The sequence below is a fragment of the Plecotus auritus genome (genome assembly GCF_963455305.1).
Source record: "Plecotus auritus genome assembly, chromosome: 2".
Lineage (NCBI taxonomy): Eukaryota > Metazoa > Chordata > Mammalia > Chiroptera > Vespertilionidae > Plecotus > Plecotus auritus.
The window spans coordinates 123,895,464-123,920,150 of record NC_137771.1 but is presented as its reverse complement, the minus strand read 5'-3'; the positions used below and the strand labels follow the sequence as shown (position 1 = coordinate 123,920,150).

General features: G+C 37.8%; 1 protein-coding gene across 2 annotated transcripts in view; it reads right to left on the bottom strand.

Annotated features, from left to right (window-relative positions):
* Positions 1-24,687, bottom strand: part of SAMSN1 (SAM domain, SH3 domain and nuclear localization signals 1) — a 60,118-nt gene that overhangs the window by 20,539 nt on the left and 14,892 nt on the right. Inside the window, exons 2-5 of one of the 2 annotated variants that reach the window (XM_080655084.1) lie at positions 8,502-8,573; positions 4,674-4,823; positions 3,030-3,159; positions 828-979 (exon numbers count right to left, since the gene is read on the bottom strand). In XM_080655084.1, coding sequence (XP_080511210.1) covers positions 828-979; positions 3,030-3,159; positions 4,674-4,823; positions 8,502-8,573 — 504 coding nt within the window. The remainder of the gene's footprint in view (positions 1-827; positions 980-3,029; positions 3,160-4,673; positions 4,824-8,501; positions 8,574-24,687) is intronic. The other variant, XM_080655085.1, reaches the window with a different exon arrangement.

The window sequence follows — 24,687 nt, the reverse complement described above, 5'->3', positions numbered from 1 at the left end:
TCCTGTAGAACTTGTTATAGAGAGGACCGCAGCCGGCCGCCTCCAGGAGCTGAGGATGACCCGGCTGCTTTCCAGGAAGAGAGCATGAGTCTCACTCCTACAATCACAAGTAACTGAATTCTGCCCACAGCCAGTGAGCTTGGAAGATGACCCGAGCTTAGGCAAGATCACATTTCCAGCTGGCACCTGATTTCTGCCCAGTGAGACCTTCAGTAGATGAACCATGCCCAAATTATGACCTAGAGAACTATGAGATAATAATACATCTGTGTTGTTTGAGGCCCCAAAGTTTGTGGTAATCTGTTACACATTAATAGAAAATAAATACAGAGGATAAGAGTAAGAAGAGGGAATTCAGGAGGGAATATCATTGGTGGGAAGATGTTTGGTTACTCAGAGTAACCAATTTAAGTACTGAAGTTGCCCCAGCCAAGTCTGGTTCCCAAGGCCCTTGCTGTGCTGGAATCTTGCCTAATATCTCCACCTTTTCTCCCTCTCCTTTGCTTTATTATTTTCACTTCAGGAATGATCAGGCAGAGCTGGGCACCTGCTTTCAGGAAAATGTACACAATCCCTTCTCTGATAGGCTTTGATTATGCATTATCTTCATAACAGCAGCTTATGCTAATAGCCTCAACAGACTGATTCCCTACTCTGCCTGGTGTGTTATGTTTAAATTCTTGCCACAGCAAGCTGGTCCCCAGTTCTACTGTTGGGAAGAACGACTCACATCCCCTCCCCCCAGTTCTCACTGCTTACCCTTGAGAAACAGATCATACAACCAGCACTGGACACACCACACAGAATGCAGATGTGCATGCACACACCTTGATTTTGAGGGAGTCAGTGTCATAGGGGCTTGGCGTGAAGTCGGTGTGCACTCTGGCACGGCCACAGAATGGTCCAGAGTAGGGGCTCTCATCTTCGAGTCGAAAGCTGTCCCGGTTACTTGTGCCATCTGAACAGCTTGTTATTCCACCTGAAGAAGGCAAGCAGAGGTTAACAGTTCTCATGCAAGGTTCATAACATTCTGAACCATCACCTGGAACCACTAAGCAGAGTCGATGCTGAAACATCGGATGCCATCTTCCTGCAGAGGTTCCAAGGACCCATCCTGTTTCTGCCTCCCAGTCACTCTCCATCAGCGACCTCTGTCCTCTGAGCCACTTTGGGCCTTTCTCCAGCCAATCTGACTACTCTTTCCTCAACCACTAACCCAAATACCATCTGACTTTGGTCTCCGATCTGATCCAGTAGTACAGTGTTTTGAGTATGGGTACTTGTTAAAGAAGCAGATAGTATAAACTTAACTCCCTGTATAAGCCAAATAATTAAGTTTGTACATACGGCTTTCAAAAATGTTCTAAACTGGACTTTTAAAGCTGCTCTAAATTCTTGCTCTTTGGTCTTATTCCTTTAAGACTTTGAACCTCAGGGGATTAAGAGGAAAGTGATTCCATTTTGCTGTTTGTCTGGGGGCAAGGATTCTTTCCAGTAGAAGTTGCTCTTGGTGTCCCCCTCTCAGTTGTCACTTCACTTTCTCCTTCAGTGGGCCTTTGGGTGCTCAGTTCAATGACCAACAGCCTCAGTTTCTCGATCATGAATAACAATAATTGTGGAAACAAGGTCAAGATCCTTAGGGGTGCTCCATATTGTATATGAGCTGGAGTATAAGAAGGGTAGTTTCTTCTAATTACAGAAGTAAGTTGTACGTAGCAGCTTAAGTGAGCCACCATCTCCTCACACCTCCCTTCCATGACCACCCTGGGCCCTGGTTTTTCATGGCACATTCTAGTTAATAAAATTCTTCCCACATTCAGCATCACACTTTAGAATTTTAAAATTGCCAGCAGAAATGAATACTAATGATATCTGAATTTCACACATGCAAAAATATAGCCTTCAAATGTTTCTGCAGTTGCTTTTTTAACAAAATAACTGTTCTACAGCCAATAGGAAAATAGGAATAAAATTCAGGATATTTGAAACATCTGGTCTTTGCTATCTAAATTCAAATAACAGAAGCAGTTGATTTAAAAGGAAATGAAAAATAAACTGCAAAAACATTTAAAGCCCTTACAAGATTAGAGGGATATAAAACAGTGTAAAGTGCCCTGCAATAGCAGCAGTTTCCAAATATTGTAGCAGGATATGTGGCCGAATCCCGAGTGATTGATCGTCTTCTTAGAAATATATCAATGTTTTAAGAAAATTCTTTTGATCATCTGCTGATTTCTTTTTGTCACCTAATTGGTGATATTCCTACTTTTCAATATTTACATATTACTTTACTCTTTACCCACTAATGCTGGATGGAAACTTAAATGTCAGAATTGATGTAAATGTCCTGCTTTAACCAGAATTTTTTAAGGAAAATAATGGAAAGGAAGGAAAAAGTGAGAGAAGGCAGGAGAAGAGAGGAGGGGGGAGGAGGAAGAGACATGGGAGAGATAAAAGAAAGAAAGAAAGAAAGAAAGAAAGAAAGAAAGAAAGAAAGAAAGAAAGAAAGAAAGAAAGGAAGAAAGAAAGAAAGAAAGGAGGAAGGAAGGAAGGAAGAAAAGGGGAGAGAGAGAGAGAGAGAGAGAAAGAGAGAGAGAGAAGCAGCAAGGGGGGAGGAAAGAAGGAAAGAAGAGACAGAGAACATGATTTTATTTATCTGAAAACTCTAAGTCATTTTAAAAATACTGACTCAATATAACACTAGTTCTTCCCAGCATATGTTTTTATTTTAGGGATGCAGATTTAATTACCCACCATGATCTTCTGAGGCATATCCCCAAGGACGCTTCTGACAATAATGTTACAAGTTTCAAAACAGTGCATAATTCTATCTAATAGATTAAGTACCATTTTAAACAATAGCAACTCTTTAAATTCAACACATCGTACATTTTTCACTATTTATCTTATCAAGTAGCTAGAACCTTGTTGCTAATTTGAGAAACCAGTCCCAGAGAAGCAAGTCTGTTGTTTTTAGTTAACTTAACCCAGACCTCCCATCAGGAACTTGTTCCTGATTCTAGTCTTACTTGATGAGCTCCGCCCACTGTAGAGACTATCCATGGAATCACTGGCTTTGAGGGAAAGCTTCTCTGTGTGGATCCCAATAATGGGGTCACTGTTCCGACATGGGAGGGCATCCTCTACATCGTCCTCATCCTCCAGAAAAACATATCAGAGGTTAGGTTAGATCATTGCTTTCCCTGGAGATACTCACTGTGAGTATTGATTTAACAAACAAGATATAGTTCAGCAATAAAGTACTTAGAAAAACATCAATATGAAATATGAGTGTCATTAATCTTAATTTCAATTCCTAGCAAAAATTTTATAGATAGAACATTTCACATTATGGAATTCAACTAAAATTATAATAGTGCAATTTGTAAATTAGGATGGATATTGTATCAAGATTATTTAACCGGAAATGTTAGATTATTGACATCTATGCTCTTCTGTTAAAGCACTTTTATTTCTTTATGTATGTGCTCTTTCTCACCTATTTACCACTATTACTAATCCTTTGAGATCTGACATTAAAAGTTTAAACTCTGCACAGTTATTTCATGTCAGTTATTTGCACCCCATGAGATCACTAGATATGAATAAAACATGTACACTTTGCAATTTTAAAGCAAAGCTTTACAAATCTCATACCATGCTTGCCACCTAGTCAAGTGAAAAGCAAATCTTGCATAAATTTAGAAAGACAGACAATTTCAAAATAAACCACATCTACTTGAAAACATCTCAAATGTTTTCCATATTTAGATAGTTTGGACAAAACCTATAAATTTTTTAATATTCATCAAAATGTAATTTAATAATCCTACTTTTTGAGCATTTCTAAACATTAATAAAACTTCAGAATATATGTTTGATTTACACTAAGTTTGATTCTCTGTTTTTATCCATTCATTTATTCTTTTGTTCAGTCATTCAATCCACATTTATAGAACAGTTTCTAAGTACCTGGCACTGTTTTGGGAACTAGGGATACAGTGGTGAAAAAGGTAACAGGGTCATTGCTCTAATGAGGTACGTTTTAGTGTCAGACTGTATGAATGTGTGTGTGTGTGTGTGTGTGTGTGTGTACTGTTTGGGGAGGCATGTGTAAACATAATAAGCAAGAAAATATCAGAGAATAAGTGTTGTAAAGGACACAAAACTGGATGATGCTAGGAGATTAGCTACTGGGATTAGAGTTGGGGGAAGTTCAGTTAATTTAGAAGGAGTAGCCTCCAGAGGCCTCCTTCATAAGGTAATATATGCTCTGAATTGTTGACCTGAATGATGGCAAGCTATAACTTATGTGAATATTTGGACACAGTTTTTCAAGTAAAAGGAACAGTGAGATCCAAATAAATATACTCCTCGTGCACTGGGCCTCTAGTTTGTCAATAAAAAGGAATGAAGTACTGTTTTCTACAACATAAATGGCATATGTTTCTCACATACTACACGTGTGATCTTTTTTTTTTAACCTCAGTTTTCTCTATTAAAATGGGAGTAATAATACTTTCTTTCACCTAACTTCTGAGCACAATTATTGAGGAGAAATAGATGTTGAAGTCCTTCCTAAAGCACAAGCATTCCTATGCCTAGAAGTACATGCTAAATGTTTTAAGAAAAGTTCAATAGAAAAATACAAGTGATTAACAGAGTACACTTACCTTTTCCTCAGAAAGGGCTTTGATGTACTTTTTACCCACTTTTTTCTTCATTGTCCAGGAAATGGCTCTCATTTTTTTGCCTAAACTTCCTCCATGATTTGAATTTTTATTTTTTTCTCCACTTTCATTTATAGGTTCCCCCTCATACACCTAGTTAGAATTGTTTGCAAAAGACAAGATAATAAAGCAATAAAAAGCATTTTTTTCTGAACATCACTATATAACACAACGTAAGATAATGCAACAGTATAATTAATATATTTTATAATGTCATATACATTACGTTATACAAAGTGTATATGAAATAGAATATATTCACCACTTCACCTTTAGCTACTTCTCATACTTCCCTTGCTCACTATAGCAGTGTTTCTCAAAATGTGGTCCCAAGACCAGCAACTACAGCATCACTAGGGGACAATTTGTATTTTAACAAACTCTTCAAGTGATTTTGATACATGCTAAAGTTTGGAAAGAACTATAATCAAGTGTCACCATACTAGTCTCCTTGCTGCTTCTCTTCATGGTCATATCAAGGTTTGCACTTGCTTTTGCCACTGGCTTCCCTGGTGTCCAAAACTATATTCCTTCCTTCATCCAGGTTTCTAATCAAATGCCATGTAAAAGGAGGGAAGTTTCTGATTGATCACCTTATTTAAAATAGCTTGCACCTGTCCATACTCACTGCATGCTTACCCTGATTTATTCTTTTTCTAAACACTTGGTAGTACCTTATAACATTTGTTTGTTTGCTTGATTATTGCCTGACTCTCCCACTATCATGTATGCTTCCATGAAACGAGAGGCTTTATCTGTTTTATTTACTCTGAGTGTTTAGAATATTTTCAGGAACATAACTGATCCCCAATATATTTTGAATAAGCCAAACTCCTCATGTTGAACTCTGGAGTGATTTTTTATCTTGAAGGATGTATTTGGGTTACATGTCCTTAACATTTCAAGTTTGTGAGAAAGGATCTTTGAAGGTCATCTAGTCTAGTGATGCCCACCATTCCAAATAGGTGGACAGCTAGTCATTCCTTGAATATAAAAGATCATGAGAAACATCTCTTTAGTGAACTTGAATATTTTAATATGAAGGTTTAACTATGTAGTTAATGTAATTATTAATCAATACTATGTTTTGCTTCACATCTTACCCCAAATTGCCTATGATAAATATGAATGGACAGCCAATTTAAGCCCAGAGTTATAAAGACAAAGATGCTTTGCTTACTTCAAAAAATCCTGAATAAAATATAACTTGGAAACAGTTTAAAATTTTAGAATTAGCTGTTTATTTCTCTTTTCTCTTAACTTTATCTTCATGTAAAATTACAAATTAAAATAAATAAGGAAATACATTATTTTATTACTACTTGTGTTAACTTACCATTGCCTAAACTTCGAAAACTACCACAAGTATTTTTAATGTCAGATTCTTCTATCATTCTGCTCAGAAGCTTTAAAGAAACTACCTAAACATTTTTTTTAAAATTTTAACATATTTCTATGTTGTTTTCCTTCATAGCTTGATCACAATTTTATTTAAAAATTTATTTATTTTGTTGTTGTTTTAATTTATCTCCCCCTAGAATCCACACTTCATGAAGTAAGGATTTTCATCTGTTATTGTAACAATATTCTGAATGCCTAACAGAAATCCTGCCATAGAATAAATTTTTGTTCAATGAATGAATATTTGTTAAATGAATGAATACTAGATTACTGAAAAATGTACAAGCTACTCTATTAGGTTCACTAAACCTTCACAAATACTATGTCACTATTACTAATTAGTGAACTTGCATGAGCCTGAGAAACATTTTAGGTTAACTATGCATTTATAAGTTTAATTGTATCTATTTTATGATTATGGAAAGTTATAGGTTTATACAATATGTTAACTGAAACTAGGGCTTGTTACTATTTCCACATATATATGTAAATCCTGTATAATAAAAGGCTAATATGCAAATTGACTGAACAGCAGGAGCTGCCCCTGGTGATCAGTGATCTCCCACAAGTGAGTGCCACTCGGTCAAAAGCCAGGTTCATGGCTGGCGAGTGCAGCAGTGGTGGCGGGAGTCTCTCCCGCCTCCGTGGCAGTGTTAAGGATGTGGGATCAGGCCTAAGCCGTCAGTCAGACATCCCTCAAGGGCTCCCAGACTGCGAGAGGGTGCAGGCTGAGCTGAGGGACACCCCCCACCCTGAGTGCACAATTTTCATGCACCAGGCCTCTAGTCTATATATATAAAAAGCCAGTGATCAGAACGCCAGAACAACAGTCACTATGATGCCCACTGCGGCCAGTGAACCAACAGGATCAGGGGATGGGGCCAGCTGGCCAATCTCCCATGGCCCCTCCCCCCACCCGGGCCCACCCCAGATCGGCCCGCCCACCCTAATCAGGGGCAGGGCTGGCTGGCCAACCACCTGTGGCCTCTCCCCCCAGCCAGCCCAGCCCACGCCACCCTGATTGGCCCACGGCCCCTCCCCCCAGCTAGCTCCACTCCTGATCGGCCCCGCCTACACCACCAATTGGGGGTGGGGCTGGCTGGCCAACCTCCCACGGCCCCTCCCCCATCTGCTGACCCCTGATCAGCCCCCCCCCCCCACCCCATGCAGGGGCAGGGCTGGCTGGCCCACTGCCCACAGCCCCTCCCCAAGACAGCCCCGCCCCCAATCAGGCCCCTCCCCCCAGCTGGCCCAGCCTTGATAGGGCCCTGATCGGGACAGGCTGGCCAGCCAACCTCCTGCCATCTCCTCCTCCTGACAGGCCTGACCTCAATCTGCCGATTGGGGCCAGGCTGGCCTGACCCCACCTGTGCATGAATTCGTGCACTGGGCCTCTAGTATATATACATATATAATTACATATGTAAAAATATATTACATTGTATTATTTACAATTATGTAAGTGTTGATAGAAAATATAGCTATATACTAGTTTATCTATAAGCATATATATAAATATATAGATATATAAAAGGGGATATGTATAATATATACGTATAAAAGGGTATATGTTATACACACATGCATGTATAGAACTAATAGAGATTTATGAAGTCATAAAAGATGTCACTTTATTTTCATTTTTTGTCTAGAATGTCCGTTATTGAAATTAACATATTTTAAAATATTATAGATAGATGCATATAAGAATCTGAAAAGTATTTTGAGACATTATATCCAATAAAGGGATCTAATTCTATATAGAAAACAAAGAATAAAGATACACTAGTTCGAATGAATAATTAAGAAGTGAATAAAATCTGAAATCTATTGCTTTAAAACAAATGTATCACATGCAGTAACATAGGAAACTTTTCTTAAGCTACATTTAAAGTGTTCATGATTTGCAAATGTGTATGGAATGGTCACCTCTGAGATATTTCAGTGCAGATGGCAGAAGTGTGAGAGTGTAATTGAGTAGCCATATGCTTTCCTTAACAAATTTACTACTAAGCTATTTAATCATCTCCTAAATTAAAGGAATTAGAACTTAAATAAAATTTAAAATACATATTGTTTTATGGTGGAACTGCTCAGAAAATTTGGGACTGTCTGAGTTACATTAAGTTATGATTCTCTCTTCTCTCCTTAGATTCATGTTCTGCCTTCCCAATGGTCTGTCAGGCTTTTTAGGTAGTTCTTTACTCCCAGCATGGTACTAGGCACTAAACAATTGTTTGTTTATTTATCATCAAAAACATGGAAGGCTATAATTTTTAAACATATTTGTGTTTTACTATCCTTTACAAAAGTGATGTTGGCTTTATAATTTTTGTGTGTTTGCATAATATGCATAAAAACAATAAATACCTCAGTGGAATCATCTGGTTTTGATGTGGAATTATTTCGAAAACGATCAAAGCTCCCAAAGCTGCTGCTGCGCTAGAAAATAGAAAATGAAGGAAAAGGACAGGAAGTTTAGGATTTGTGACTTTCACTGATAAAAGTGCAAAATATATTATGGTTCAATAAGCATCACTTATCACTTGAAACCTGTATAATGTTATTAACCAATAAATTCAATAAAAAGGAAAAAAATATCTCTGGAATAAGACACTGAATGTATAACTATTATTGTAATTGTAGTTGCACATTTGATCAATTATCTTCATAGATTTTATGTTATAGTGGTATACACCTTGGAGAAAATCTGTTAATTTTTTATTTTATAGTGTGAATTTTGCTCATATAAATGGCATGTATTACTAACCAACCAAACAACTAATAAACAATAAAACAAAGAAAACATCTGAGTAGATACAACATTATGCTTCATGAAGATCATATTAGTCAAAAAGCAAAGCGAAAATAAGCACAAATACATTTTCCACTTCTAACCCTTGCTAATTTTAAATTCTCTGTTTGATGTCAGGAAGAGAAGGCACACACATAGACCTATACATAAATTGAAAACAGTACTTAGTTATGCACAGCCTAAGGTTTGAAATAAACCTGAATTTTCCCACATTTAACATAGACTTACAATGAGACCTCAAGTCAATTTCATTCACTGGCTGTGAGAAAAAACTCAATATGTTAATAAGAGACTTTTTCCCTTGGCTACTTTTTGTCCTGTGAAGATAAATGTTTATTCTTATGTAACTCATTCTAGGCAGGTAATTTAAATAGTTTCTGATATTCTCCTAAACACATTTACAAAAATCTTTAGTCATTGAATCAAAAAATGATATTTCCTCACTCTCTGTTTAATTTTATATATTGTTTGAGAAGGTAATTTAATACTATGTCCTTAGATATCCACAAATCCTAAGAACATGTTCTGTCTAAAGAACTCCATCTCATTTCAAGCTTATATTCTCAAAATAAGCTGGTGGTACCAAAACATAATCTGGTGATTAGAAAAGTTAATAATGGGAGCCAGTAATCTAGAAAACTTTGTCCTTTCAGATGTCACAGCCCACTTTAGTTCAAGTGAGCATCAAAGACTTTTAGTCCTTACAAGCACTCTTACACTCATCTCTCCCCAATACTTATCTTTAAAACTCTTTGTTTCCATTTTAAATGAGCTGAAATAAAAAGATCCTGACATGTGGCAAGGGGTTAGCTTGATAGACAACGTGATACAGAATACATACCGTGAGGATAATGGCTGTGTTAGACACAGCACCTTCTGCTGACTTGCCACCTCTGCTGAATAAGCCCTTCCGCTTATGACAGGAGGAGAAGAAGAAAAGGGCTGAAACTGAGAACCACACTGGAAAATACAGTCTTCTAATGAAGAGCTTACCAACCTAGAGTGACTTCCCAAAGCATTAATCACTCCAAGCTTGCCTAGTAGGTGTTTCCACCAGGCCATCATTGTTCAGAGATCAGAAAAGGGACTTGATGTAATGTTGTGCAGTTTATAAAGTATCTCAACACAGGGAAATCTGCTACTCTTTTATATATTTGAAACATTCATATGCATTATTGGAGCCTATGCTTAGGGTACATTTGTAGCCTACATCCTGCCTATTAAATATTAATGAGAGTTACAGCATGGTTTCCACCATGGATAATGGGGTTATGTGGCCCAAGAGGATACATCATAGGCTCACTTCAGCATTTCTATACACTATCTTCTGCCATTAAGTAATCAATAGTCACCACCTTTTAAAATTAATTCCCACTCATTATATCAATAAAAAGAAGCAGGTTTAGGAGTAGTGGTTTAAGAAAGCTTCAGGACTATTACTTTGGATGTGTCAGTCATCTTATTATGATTCACTCAACAGTTTTAAGCGAGAGGACTATAATAGCAATCCATGCTAAGATATCCTTAAGAAGCAAATCTATGTATTTAAAACAACATTTTAAAATTTTTATTATTCAATAAATCTAAAAGTTAGTGACTTTATGATATGGTTTCCTGATGTATAGGTTATGGTTTATAATGAAAAAGGGCTAATATCTACATTGAGGTATGGACAATGCACAATGCAATTTATCATTTCTATTCCTGTTAAGTTTCTGATGAAAAGGTGAATCATGTGGAAGCAAGTTGGCTTCACAGATAATAGTCCTTTGTAAATGAGAATGTACTGGAATATTGATAATTTTGCATGGCATAATTGTAATGAATTAGATTTAGCAAATATTATCCTGTGACAGAAGCTCCCATCAACACAGAACTATCTATATATATATAAAAGCCTAAGCCAGGGGTCCTCAAACTTTTTAAACAGGGGGCCAGTTCACTGTCCCTCAGACCGTTGGAGGGCCGGACTATAGCTTTAAAAAAAAACTATGAACAAATTCCTAGGCGCACTGCGGGCTCAGGAAGAGTCGGCTGCTAAGCAGGACAGGCACCGGCACCCAGCGGGCCGGATAAATGTCCTCTGCAGGCCGCATGTGGCCCGCGGGCCGTAGTTTGAGGACCCCTGGCCTAAGCAATGGTTAAGATGGAACGACCAGAATGACTGGAAAGACCAGAATGACCAGTCGCTATGATGCTCACTGACCACCAGGGGGCAGACGCTCAATGCAGGAGCTGTCCCCAGCCTGCAATCACCAGTTGCTAATGGGGCCTCCTGGTCTCTCCCCCTGGCCAGCAGGCCCCGATGGCCTGATTGGGGCCAGGCCCCCCTGGCTGGGGTGGGGAACTGGGGGTGGGTGGCAGCAGACTTGGCCTCTTTCCTGGGGGGCTGAGGGATAGCTCCCTCCTCGGGGCCAGCGGCCAACCTCCTGGGTCCCTCCCTCTATCCCTCCCCTGCCTAGCAGGTGCTGATCGGCCCACCGCCCACCCATCATGGTGGTGGTTGACCCTTTCCCCTGGCTGGCAGGCCCCAATTGCCTGATCGGGGCCTGCCGGCCAACCTCCCAGTCCCTCCCCCTGGTGAGCAGGTCCCAATCGCCCAATTGGGGCAGGGTCCTGGACTGGGATGGGGAACCAGGCGTGGGTGGAGGTGGATGCAGGCATTGAGAGAAGGAGGAGTGGGGAGGCAGGGAGGCAGGGAAGTGGGGAGGCTGGGAACCGTGTGGTGGCAGAGCATTGGCAACGAGGGAAGAAGGAGGTAGGGATGTGGGAAGGCAGGGAACCTGATCGCCCCGATTGCCAGCCAGGCCTAAGGACCCTACCCATGCACGAATTTTGTACACTGGGCCTCTAGTTATATATATAAATAGCTACCAACAGAAGGGTAACAAATAGACATGCAATTTAGATTTTAGATAGTTCTTTGTTTCTATTGACATTAGATCATATTTAGTCTTTAAATTGACTCTATAAATCTATAGTCTTTCATTGTCCAATTAAATATGTTTGTAGCTCTGGCCGGTGTGGCTCAGTTGGTTAAGTGTTGTCCTGTGCACCAAAAGGTTACAGATTTGATTCCTGGTCAGGTCAGATGCTTGGGTTTCAGGCTCAATCTCCATGCAGTAGGCAGCTGATCGATGTTCTCCTCTCACATCCATTTTTCTCTCTTTCTCCCCCCTCCCTTCCTCTCTCTCTAAAGATCAATAAAAATATTTAAACATGTTTGTAAACTGGCACAATAGCTGTAGAGGGTAATTTGGCAAAACTAGCAAAATTACTTTTGTATTTGCCCCTTGACCCAGCAATTCCATTTCTAGACATCTAAACCAGAGATACACTTGTATACAAACTGACTTACACATCCACATTCATTGTAAAATTTTTATATTATCAAAAGCTGTAAAACTCAATGTTCATAAAAAAGGGGGCTGATTGAATAATATATGGTGAAACAAAGAAATTGTGTGCTGCTGTAAGAAATTGAAATATATCTATTTATACTGCTATGGAATGATCTTCAGAAGACAGTGTAAGTGAAAAAAAGTCCAGTGAAGAAAATCATATGTAGTATGCTGCAATTTTTCTAAGAGTGGAAATGTATGAGTGTGTTTTAATATGGCAAATATGTATTTTTCTTCTTAGAGAAATGGGGCAAAATAAACAAAATAAAAGAGACAGGAGAGAAAATAGACTTATCTAAATATACCTTGTTTTGTAAAATTGATTTAAAAATAATGTAACTATTTCACATATTATATTTTACATATTTATAAACAATATGAAATAAAAATCATCCTTAAAAATTCCAGATTAAAATGAAAACAAATGAGCTTAAGTCCATATTTAAGTGTTGCCTAAGAAAGAATTATTTTAAGTGATGTTAAAAACAGTAATTTGACAAAAAAGATGGCAAACTAAATTTTAACCTGTTTTCAGTAATCACCTTGTTATTCATAATAAATATTGGTATGTAATAAAAGGCTGTGGAACAGTGTAAACAAGTAATGATGTCAATTAAATTTGGAGTCAAGATTCTTAGTCAGAATCCTCACAATTCTCATCTTGTCACACCATAAAGAAAGGAAGCTTTCAAAGCCTACTGGGGCCAAAGCAACACAGTGATCATATTGGAAATGTTTTCACTGGAGTAAACTGTATCCAAAGATGGGGTAATTTTATTATAAATAAGAATAATACCTGAACTATATTAAAATACCTCGAAATTCATGAGTTCATGATGATATTAAAAAGAGAAAATCCAGTAGTTATCTTTGCAACTGTTACAGTTATATTATTAGAACTGGCAAGTAAAGGTAAAGAGAAACATTTAATCTGTCCTTCTTGTATGAAATATATTTCAGAGTAACTACATACGTAATGAAAAAAATCTTTTTCTCTCTCTATATATTTATCCCAGCTAATCAATTAAGAATGATGAAATTACAAAATTACTATTTTGTAAACACCTACTGCAATAATGGATCCAGAAAATAATTATCAATGGCTACTAAAATCACAAAAAGAGAGGACTAGAATATATACTTCATAATAGAAGCACCTAATTCCAACAATGAAATATTCTTTAAAAAAAAGCAATTATGCCCTGGCTGGTTTGGCTCAGTGGATAGAGCGTCGGCCTGCGGACTCAGGGGTCCCAGGTTCGATTCCGGTCAAGGGCATGTACCTTGGTTGTGGGACATCCCCCGTGGCGGGTGTGCAGGAGGCAGCTGATTGATGTTTCTCTCTCATCAATGTTTCTGGCTCTCTATCCCTCTCTGTAAAAAACCAATAAAATATATTTAAAAAAAAAAAAAAGAAAAAAGCAATTATAGAGGGAGAAAAATGGCGGCGGAATAGACAGACGTGTTCCGAGCCTTGTCCCGGAGCAGAAAGAAAGAACAGCTGAGGGTCGCACTAGGAATGTTTGTTGGCAAGTTGGGGGACAGCTGAACTCCAGAAGAAGGTGGGAGACTGCTAGACGGGGTTCCCCTGACCTGGCAGCTCCCACTGCGGCTGGGTCCCCTCCCGGAGCTGCGGGCTTGGACGCGGAGTCGCCGCCATCTGGAACCGGAAAGTGGAGCTTATCTGAAGCCTGAGAATCCACAACTGCGGCACCCATGGAACAGCTGCGAGCCCCAGAACAACGCTCCCCAATTGGCGCAAACACACGAGTTCAGAGGAGCTCTACACTCCACCACGGAAAGGTCAGATTTCACCTGGGATAAGGTGAGGTCTCTGGTCCCAGCGCGAGAGAGGAACACGCGTTTTGCGGGAGCTGGAGGACCAGGGAAGTCTGTGCCTAGAAAAATCGGTGGCTGCTGGGGCTGGCGTGATCTGTGAATGTGGAAGGGGGTCCTCAGAGCTGCTAACAGAAGGGCTCTCTAAAAAGCAACCCATTTTGATCTGAAGTGTAGGGACACCCTAAGAATTTCAGGGGTGTGCTAGACTTACGCGCAGCCACGGAGTGCGCACACTTGGGCTTTTTCCTCTTGAATTCTTGCTTCTGATTACTAAGCCCAATTCATAGGTTCACCCAGTTGGGGACACCCTGGGAGACTGCAGGGGAAAGTTGTTTTTCTGGAACCTGGGGATCGGAGCGGGGAGTGACCATCGGAGAGCCAGCTCTGAGGCAGACCACTCCCACAAACCGGTAGTGAGTGCCACAGGGAAAGAAGGCTCTAACACTCCCTAGAGAGGCCATAGATAAACCCGGAAGTCAATCCAGAAACACTGCCACCCAGGGGCTGAATCACAAATTGACTCTTGTGTAATCAAAAATAAAGGAATACGAATTAAGACACACCGCCTGCTTAAAATCAGGACTGGCTTACATCACTGAAGAGCAGTGGAACGCAGGGAACTGCAATACTGTCTGGACTGAGAAACAGGCGTTCCAAACAGAACAACAGAGGAAGTGAATGACCTTCACTACTCCACATTTTATTTTTATTTTTTATTTTTTTATTTTCATTTTTTGCATCTTTTACTCAAGAAACTAATTTTTTTCCTCACTTGATTTTACCTTTTTAATTATTACATTTTTATTTTCAATCCGTATTATTACTACTGCTATTTTATCTTTTTTTTTTTTTTTAAGTGTCATTTTATTTTCTCTTCATTTTGTTTTGGGATTAATGTTCTACATTCTATTTTTATCTTTCCTTTAGCATCATTTTACTCTATCTCAAATCTACCTTTATGCCATCACTCTCTTCCTCACTTTTCCCTTTTCAGTGTCCTGTTTATCTTACCCCTTTCCTGCTTTAGATTTTCCCTATTTTTTCTGTTTACCCCCTTTTAAAATTTCACCCTACTTATATATCTAATCTCCAATCCCCTGCTCCAAGTCCATACACACCTCTCTCTTCGCTGTCTTAACTATCCAAAAAATTGTTCTTCTCTCTGTCCTTTTGTTGTTGTTCGTTTGAATGTAGATTATACCGAATTTTTATGCTTTTTTGTGAGATTGTTTTGCTTATTCTTCTTTTGTTTATTTTTTTGTTTGTTTAGTGCTTCTGTTTTCCCTTGCCTCACTCAATATTAGTTGGTGTTGTAGTTTGTATTAATCCCCAGGTACTTGTTGCTGGCATTTGCTGGGATAAGTGATTGTTCTATTGGAGATTTATCCCCAATATATATAGTCTGTTTCCCTTTCTCTCTTAGTCTCTTTCTTGTCTCTCTTACTTTTTTTTCTTCTTTTTTTCCCTTTTCCCAATTTCATTTTGACACCCCCCTTTTTTTTTTCTTCTTCTTCTTTCTTTCTTTTTCCTCTTCTTCTTTCTCTACTATCCCCTGATTTGTCTTTCTCTGGTGGTCACCTTTATTGGAGGTTGTTAATATCGTGAATACATTTCTGTTCAGTGCCTTGTGTGTTGTACCTGGTAGTGCTGTATTTTGTGCCTTTAAATCGACGCAGGAGAGAGAGAACTACATAACCAGACACCCAGAGAAGAGAGACCATGGGGAGACAAAGACACAGCCCGCATATGAAAGAAAAGCAGGCATCACCAGAAAAGGAAGTAAATGAAATGGAAGCAAGCAACCTTCCAGAAAAAGAATTCAGAGAAATGGTCATAAGGTGGCTGAAAAGAATGGAAGACAAATTCAACAATATGAGCAAGAACCAAGAGGAAATGAAGAAGAACCAAGAAGAAATGAAAAATGACATCGCTGCTGTAAAGAACTCAATAGAAAGCATCAAGAGTAGACTAGAAGAAGCAGAGGACCGCATCAGTGAGCTAGAAGACAAGATGGGAAAAAATACCCAAGTACAGCAACTTCTAGAAAAAAAAATTAAAAGGCAGGAGGAGAGCCTAGGGGAACTTTGGGACAACACGAAACAAAACAACATCCGCATAATAGGGGTTCCAGAAGGAAAGGAAGCTGAGCAAGGAATAGAAAACCTATTTGAAGAAATAATGACAGAAAATTTCCCTGATATAGAGAAGAAAAAACCCACACAAATCCAAGAAGCTCACAGAGTCCCAAGCAAAATGAACCCCAAAAGATCGACGCCAAGGCACATTATAATTACATTGGCAAACACCAACGACAAAGTAAGAATCTTAAAAGCGGCCAGAGAGAGACAGAAAGTTACATTCAAAGGAACCCCCATCAGACTAGCAACTGATTTCTCAACAGAAACTCATCAGGCCAGAAGGGAATGGAATGAAATATACAAAGTCATGCAAAGGAAGGGTCTGAATCCAAGAATACTGTACCCAGCAAGGCTGTCAATCAAAATTGAAGGTGAAATCAGGAGCTTCACAGACAAAAAAGGACTAAGGGAATTTATTACCACCAAACCAGCAATGCAAGAAATGCTAAAGGGTCTGCTGTAAAAAAAAAAAAAAGAAATAGGAAGCGAAGAAGGAACACAGGTGTAAAGAATAGGAATGGCGACAAATAAGTACCTATCAATAATAACTTTAAATGCAAACGGATTAAATGCCCCAATCAAAAGACATAGGGTAATGGATTAGATAAGAAAACATGACCCATATATCTGCTGTCTACAAGAAACCCACCTCAGAAAAAAAGACGCACACAGACTGAGGGTGAAGGGATGGAAAAAGGTTTTCCAGGCAAATGGAACTGAAAAAGAAGCTGGGGTAGCAATACTTATATCTGACAAATTAGATCTCAAACTGAAGGACATAACAAGAGATAAGGAAGGCCACTTCATAATACTAAAGGGAGCAATCCAACAAGAAGAAATAACTCTGGTAAACATATATGCACCCAATACAGGAGCACCCAAATACATAAAAAAACTCCTGGAGGATATCAAGGGAGAGATTGACAGCAATACAATCATAGTAGGAGACTTTAATACCCCACTATCACCATTGGACAAATCCTCTAAACAAAAAATCAGCAAAGAAACATCAATCCTAAATGACTCACTAGACCAGATGGAATTAATTGACATCTTCAGAACATTTCACCCCAAAGCCACAGAATATACATTCTTCTCAAGTGCACATGGGTCATTTTCAAAGATAGACCATATGTTGGGACATAGGCAAAGTCTCTTCAAATTCAAGAAGATAGAAATCATATCAAGCATCTTCTCAGACCACAGTGGCATAAAACTGGAAATCAACTACAATAAAAACAATCCAAAGAAATCAAACACATGGAGACTAAACAGCATGTTATTAAACCATGACTGGGTTACCAGAGAGATCAAAGAAGAAATAAAAAACATCATGGCAACAAATGACAATGAAAACACTACAATCCAAAATCTATGGGACACAGCGAAAGCAGTCTTGAGAGGGAAGTTCATAGCTCTACAAGCCTACTGCAAAAAACAAGAAACAATGCTAATGAATTACCAAACCCTACAACTCAAAGAGTTATAAAAAGAGCAACAAGAAAAGCCCAGTGTAAGCAGAAGGAAGGAAATAATAAAGATCAGAGCACAGATAAACGACATAGAGACCAAAGAAACAATACAAAAGATCAACAAAACCAAGAGCTGGTTCTTTGAAAGGATAAACAAGATTGATGAACCTCTAGCCAGGCTCACCAAGAAGCAAAGAGAGAGGACCCAAATAAACAAAATCAGAAATGAAAGAGGTGAAATAACAACAGATCCCGCCGAAATACAAAGGATTGTTAAAAAATACTACGAACAACTCTATTCCAACAAACTGGACAACCTGGAGGAAATGGACATATTCCTAGAAAAATATAACCTTCCAAAACTCAATCAGGAAGAATCTAAACAGCTCAATATGCCAGTAACTATGGAAGAAATTGAAGCAGTCATCAAAGAGCTTCCGGCAAACAAAAGCCCGGGGCCAGACGGCTTCACAGGAGAGTTTTACCAAACATTCAAGGAAGAACTAAAACCTATCCTCCTCAGACTATTCCAAAAAATTCAAGAGGAAGGAACACTTCCAAGCTCCTTCTATGAAGCCAGCATCACCCTAATACCAAAACCAGATAAAGACAACACAATGAAAGAGAATTACAGGCCAATATCCCTCATGAATGTAGATGCCAAAATCCTCAACAAAATTCTAGCAAATCGGATCCAGCAGTACATCAGAAAGATCATACACCATGACCAAGTAGGGTTTATCCCAGGAATGCAAGGATGGTTCAATATCCGAAAATCAATAAATGTGATACATCACATAAACAAATTGAAAGATAAAAATCACATAGTCATATCAATTGATGCAGAAAAAGCATTTGACAAAATCCAACACCCTTTCTTGATAAAAACTCTCAACAAGGTGGGAATAGAAGGATCATACCTCAACATAATAAAAGCTATATATGATAAACCCACAGCTAACATCATACTCAATGGGCAAAAACTAAAACCATTTCCCCTAAGAACAGGAACAAGACAAGGATGCCCACTCTCACCACTCCTGTTTGACATAGTACTGGAAGTATTAGCCATTGCAATTAGACAAGAAGAAGAAATAAAAGGCATCCAAATTGGAAAAGAAGAAGTAAAGCTGTCCTTATTTGCAGATGACATGATATTGTACATAAAAAACCCGAAAGACTCTATCAAAAAACTAACAGACTTAATAAATGAATTTGGCAAGGTAGCAGGATACAAAATTAACGCCAAGAAATCTATGGCATTTCTATACACCAACAGTGAACTTACAGAAAGAGAGACTAAAAAAGCAATCCCATTTTCCATCGCACCAAAAAAATTAAGATACTTAGGAATAAACCTAACCAAGGAGGTAAAAGACCTATATGCAGAAAACTACAGGACACTGAAAAAAGAGATAGAGGAAGATGTAAACAGATGGAAGAACATACCATGTTCATGGATTGGTAGAATCAACATCATCAAAATGTCCATACTACCCAAAGCAATCTATAGATTCAATGCACTCCCCATTAAAATACCAACAGCATATTTCACAGACTTAGAAAGAACTCTCCAAAAATTCAACTGGAATAAAAAAAGACCCCGAATAGCCACAGCAATCCTGAGAAAGAAGAATAAAGTAGGAGGGATCTCAATACCAGATTTCAAGCTGTATTACAAAGCCACTGTCCTCAAAACAGCCTGGTACTGGCACAAGAACAGACATATAGACCAATGGAATAGAATAGAGAATCCAGATATCGACCCAAACCAATATGCGCAATTAATATTTGACAAAGGAGGCATGAGCATACAATGGAGTCAAGACAGTCTCTTCAATAAATGGTGTTGGGAAAATTGGACAGATACATGCAAAAAAATGAAACTAGATCACCAACTTACACCATACACAAAAATAAACTCAAAATGGATACAGGACTTAAATATAAGACGGGAAACCATAAAAATACTAGAGGAATCCTCAGGCAGCAAAATCTCAGACATATGCCAAAAGAACTTTTTCAGTGATACTGCCCCTAGGGCAATGGAAGCCAAAGAGAAAATAAACAAATGGGACTACATCAAAATAAAAAGCTTTTGCACAGCAAAAGAAACCATCAACAAAACAACAAGAAACCCCACTGTATGGGAGAACATATTTGCAAATGGTATCACAGATAAAGGTTTAATTTCCAACATCTACAGGCAGCTTATACAACTTAATAAAAGGAAGATAAATGATCCAATAAAAAAATGGGCAACGGACCTAAATAGAATCTTTTCGAAAGAAGACAGAAGGAAGGCCAAGAGACACATGAAAACATGCTCAAAGTCACTTATTATCCGAGAGATGCAAATCAAAACAACAATGCGATACCATCTCACACCTGTCAGAATGGCTATCATCAACAAATCAACAAACGACAAGTGTTGGCGAGGATGTGGAGAAAAAGGAACCCTCGTGCACTGCTGGTGGGAATGCAGACTGGTGCAGCCACTGTGGAGAACAGTATGGAGTTTCCTCAAAAAACTGAAAATGGAACTCCCATTTGACCCAGTAATCCCACTTTTAGGAATATATCCTAAGAAACCAGAAACACCAATCAGAAAGGATATATGCACCCCTATGTTCATAGCAGCACAATTTACAATAGCTAAGATTTGGAAACAGCCTAGGTGCCCGTCAGCAGATGACTGGATCAGAAAACTATGGTACATCTACACAATGGAATACTATGCTGCCAGAAAAAAGAAGGAATTACTACCATTTGTAGACACCTGGATGGAATTAGAGAACATTATGCTAAGTGAAATAAGCCAGTCAATGAAAGAAAAATACCACATGATCTCACTCATTTAGGGATAATGAAAAACATTATAAACTGATGAACCAAAAGATAGTTACAGAGGCAGTAAAGCATCAAACAGAGTGTCTAATTACAGCGGTAAGGTTAGGGAGAGGTGGGGGAAATAAGAGATCAACTGAAGGACTTGTATGCATGCATATAAGAGTAACCAACGGATGCAAAACATTGGGGGGTGAGGGCAGGTATGGGAGTGGGGTGGGGGGGGCCAATGGTAAGATATGTACACATATAATACCTTAATAAAAAATTTGAAAAAAAAAAAAAAAAAAACAGCCCACAAAAAAAAAAAAAAAAAGCAATTATACCAGCCTTCTGTATCTTATTACCAGATTAAATACGGAGACAGAAGAGCATGTTAAATGACATGAAGAGAATGCAGTTGACCATAAAAATCTAGACAATGAGAAATCTACAGGACAAGTAGCCTGGTTTTTTAAACTTATCATTAGAAATAAAAGAGAAAAAATAAAGTATATATCAAGAACCTTTAAGAGTGGCTCAAATATAGATCAAATAAACTACTGTAACTAAAACATTCAAAAAACAACTATGAACTAAGCAATACTAATGATACACTCTGGTTGCTTAGAAACTTACAATACCATTTACCGTCTTATTTTTTAAATAAGTAGCTATCTGATGATATTAAGGAAGTATCATTATTTTTTATTTGTAATTTAAAAAATCTAGTGAAGAGCAGCAAGTGTGTGAAATATGTGGGCATAAAGAAGAAAACATGATTGGTCATTATTTAATGATTAACTGAATGATGGATATATGGGGTAGATTGTGTTACTCTCTAATTTTACATATGCTTGAAATTTTCCATAATAAAACATTGGGTTAGCAAAATAGGAATGTGCATGTATAATAGCTAAAAATTAATTAATAATGTGTGGACATGGGGTATATGGAAAAACTCTGTACTTTCCTCTCAATTTTTCTGTGAACCTAAAACTTTTCAACTGTTCTTAAAAAATTAGCCTTAAAGTAAAAGAGTTAATGCAGGTGCCTCTTCCTTCAAAGAGATAGAGATAGAGAGAGAAAGAGAGAAAGAAAGAGAGAGAGAGAGAGACAGAGAGAGAGAGAGAGATGGTAGATGGTATTGTAAGTTTCTAAGCAACCAGATTGTAAAAATATCATTAGTATTGCTTAGTTCATAGTTGTTTAGAAGTACTAGTACAGTTGAATTTAAAGAGAAAATAAAGTGTCGCTTTGTAAACTTGTATTAGTATAACTAACTTTTTGATATAAATGTATGTTATTGGATTGTCTTTAGAAGACTAACTGAGTTCACATGGTGAAGATTACTTTTTTTCCATACTGTCTACTTGGTTTCCACAAAAATAGAGCTGATCAAGTCATTTAGGTTTTGAACACGTGTGTGTGTATGTGTGTGTGTGTGTGTGTGTGTGTTTCTACACAATGCAATGAATAATTAAAATAACTTAGGAAGATTCTTTTTTTTTTTTTTTGCTAGTCACATTTCCTGTCTAGTTTTCTAACAATTCTAATTAGATGATATAAAGCTGGCAGAGTTCTTAGAAATCATCTAGTCCGACTGAATGAGAAAACGGTTATAGGAACCAAAACTTTCAAAAAAATCTTTTTTTTTCAGCTCTCCACTATGTCATTCCATTACAAAGTTTTGATATTTTCTTCTACTTTCAAAGAAACTTGCTATCTGAGCAGGATGGAAAGTGTGGAAAGTTGGCTTGATAGAAAGAGTGGAACTGAATAGTCTTCTTAGAACAACGACCAGCCTAAATTTATCAACAGCAGAAAAGGAGAATAAGGAAGTCTCTTTTTGAAAATTTAAATCATCCTTTTGACCAACACCAGAAAAAACTTGACCTTCATTTTCATTTCTTAACCACTCACCAACTTTGGGGTCTTCATGTAAAATCTTACCTCCAGCATGACTTAATATTTGTGTAAGGCACTGGTAGAAAAGTTTCACTCTATTTCAAAGAAAAATTTGCATATGTGAGCCAGACATCCACACTATTTTGAAAATACTGGCAAATTAAAAATTACACACACTCTGCCAGTGAGTTCTCACATTGCACAGAGAGCATTGGTTAGTAATATGCTCTAAAAGGTAGAAATTGTTTTGGTGTTATGTGCTTATATGAATATTTTATAATAATAGTATGTTAAATCTCAATAAGCTTATCAGCCTTTATCCAAAGACATTCGAGGTTTTAACTCTTCTAACAAACTCAGGCACGGCAATGTTTTGAAGAATGTGAAACAAATTTAACTGACTTACAATAACCTGTTAGGACTGCTTCAGTGTTAAATAATTACACTATCATATGGTGCCAGTGGAAGACAGTTGAGTGGGATGTCAGGGGTGCTGAGCTAAAAGACAACCAGAGCTGTGGAACATGGCCTTGAATACTTAACATTTTAACCTTGTGTTAAGGCAACCTAATGCTCACATATATGTCAATGCTGTAAATATTTTTAATGTACATCTGGACTCAGAACCAGTTAGTCTACTTGATTTGTCTGGCTCAGTATCTTTGCCATCAGCAAATTGTCTAGACCCCCGATCGGACCCCCCACCCCACTAAAGGAAGTGCAGATTCTGACTCAACCATAGCATTTTAAAATTTTGACAAAATTTCCATGGTAAAGCTTTACTTTCAGAAGACGATGTGTCACGAGATGCTTTCTGCAAATAGAAACTGCTTCAAAGAAAATTACCCAAAGGAAATAAACTAGAACTAAAAAAAAAAAAAAAAAAAAAAATCAATGCAGAATCTCTGACCTGCAAAAGTGGTTATTCACGATCATATCAGCCTATCCAAATAAACTGATGATCAAACATAGACCTGGAGTCAAAGAAGTATGAACAGACTGTTGAGCCTCAGTGGGAAGACAGGGGAGGGTGGGTGGGAAGAGAACAACCAATGAACTTGTATGCATATACTGGTATGCATAACCCATGGACACAGACAATGGGGTGGTGAGAGCCTGGAGGGGGGTGGAGAGGGGAGGACAAGGCAGACTCAAGAGGTTAATGGGGGGGGAAAGGAGGACCTATGTAACACTTTCAACAATAAAGGTTTTAAAAAACCCCACAAGTTTTGAGAGTAAAACAGACTCAAAACATTTAAAATTCTCAATTGCACCTCTGCATGATTTACCACTGTACCCTATGATTTGCATTGCATCCATAGATTGTACATCATGCTGCACTTTCAGGAATGGAATAGAAAGTAAGATATTCTCTTTTAGTTGAAAGGAGTTTTTAAAGTAAGTAGTATTATTATATCTTAAATATCTCTTATTTTTCAGGTAAAAGCATAATTTGGCAAAAGTTCAGTCACTTGATATCTTTGATTTTTACAAAATCCTAGAGAATATAAAGGAAATGAAAAGCTTTTAAAGATGTGACCATGATCAGGCAGGAATCTATCCTGGAGGAATTTACACTTTATTGGTGCCATCAACCAAATAACTTCAGTAGATAAGAGCTACACAGAGCCATATTCAAATGAATGGTATACGAATATAGAAGCAATTGCTAAAAGCATATATTTATAAACAAAAAATGAAATGAATAATGTATAATAGATGTCAACTTGAAAATTCATATTCCCCCATTTACAAGTACTAATTTGTATTGACTACTTAATACATGAAAGGCATTTTGTGTTTATAGGTCTATGTACATAATTTATAGTCAGTCTAAAGAGAGGCACATTAAAATGATCACAGATTTTGGAAGTGAAATTAGGTAAAATCAATACAATTTCAACTTTCTTAACCATCTTCAAAAATTACTCTAAGAGGTTGTGAAGTTATTGACTGTGAGACTCTTCAGTAATCACTAAATCCAAAAATGGTGATTGCTAAAGTGGTGGTAAAGTAGCAAAAAAGTGAGGAACCGCACACTGTATATCAAAAGGAGCACTGGATTAAAACAATGTGTCTAATATAATTATCTCCTGAACTCTTCAAGGGAATGAAAGATTGTCCTTAGTGAATATAATCATTTTATGTTGTATATTT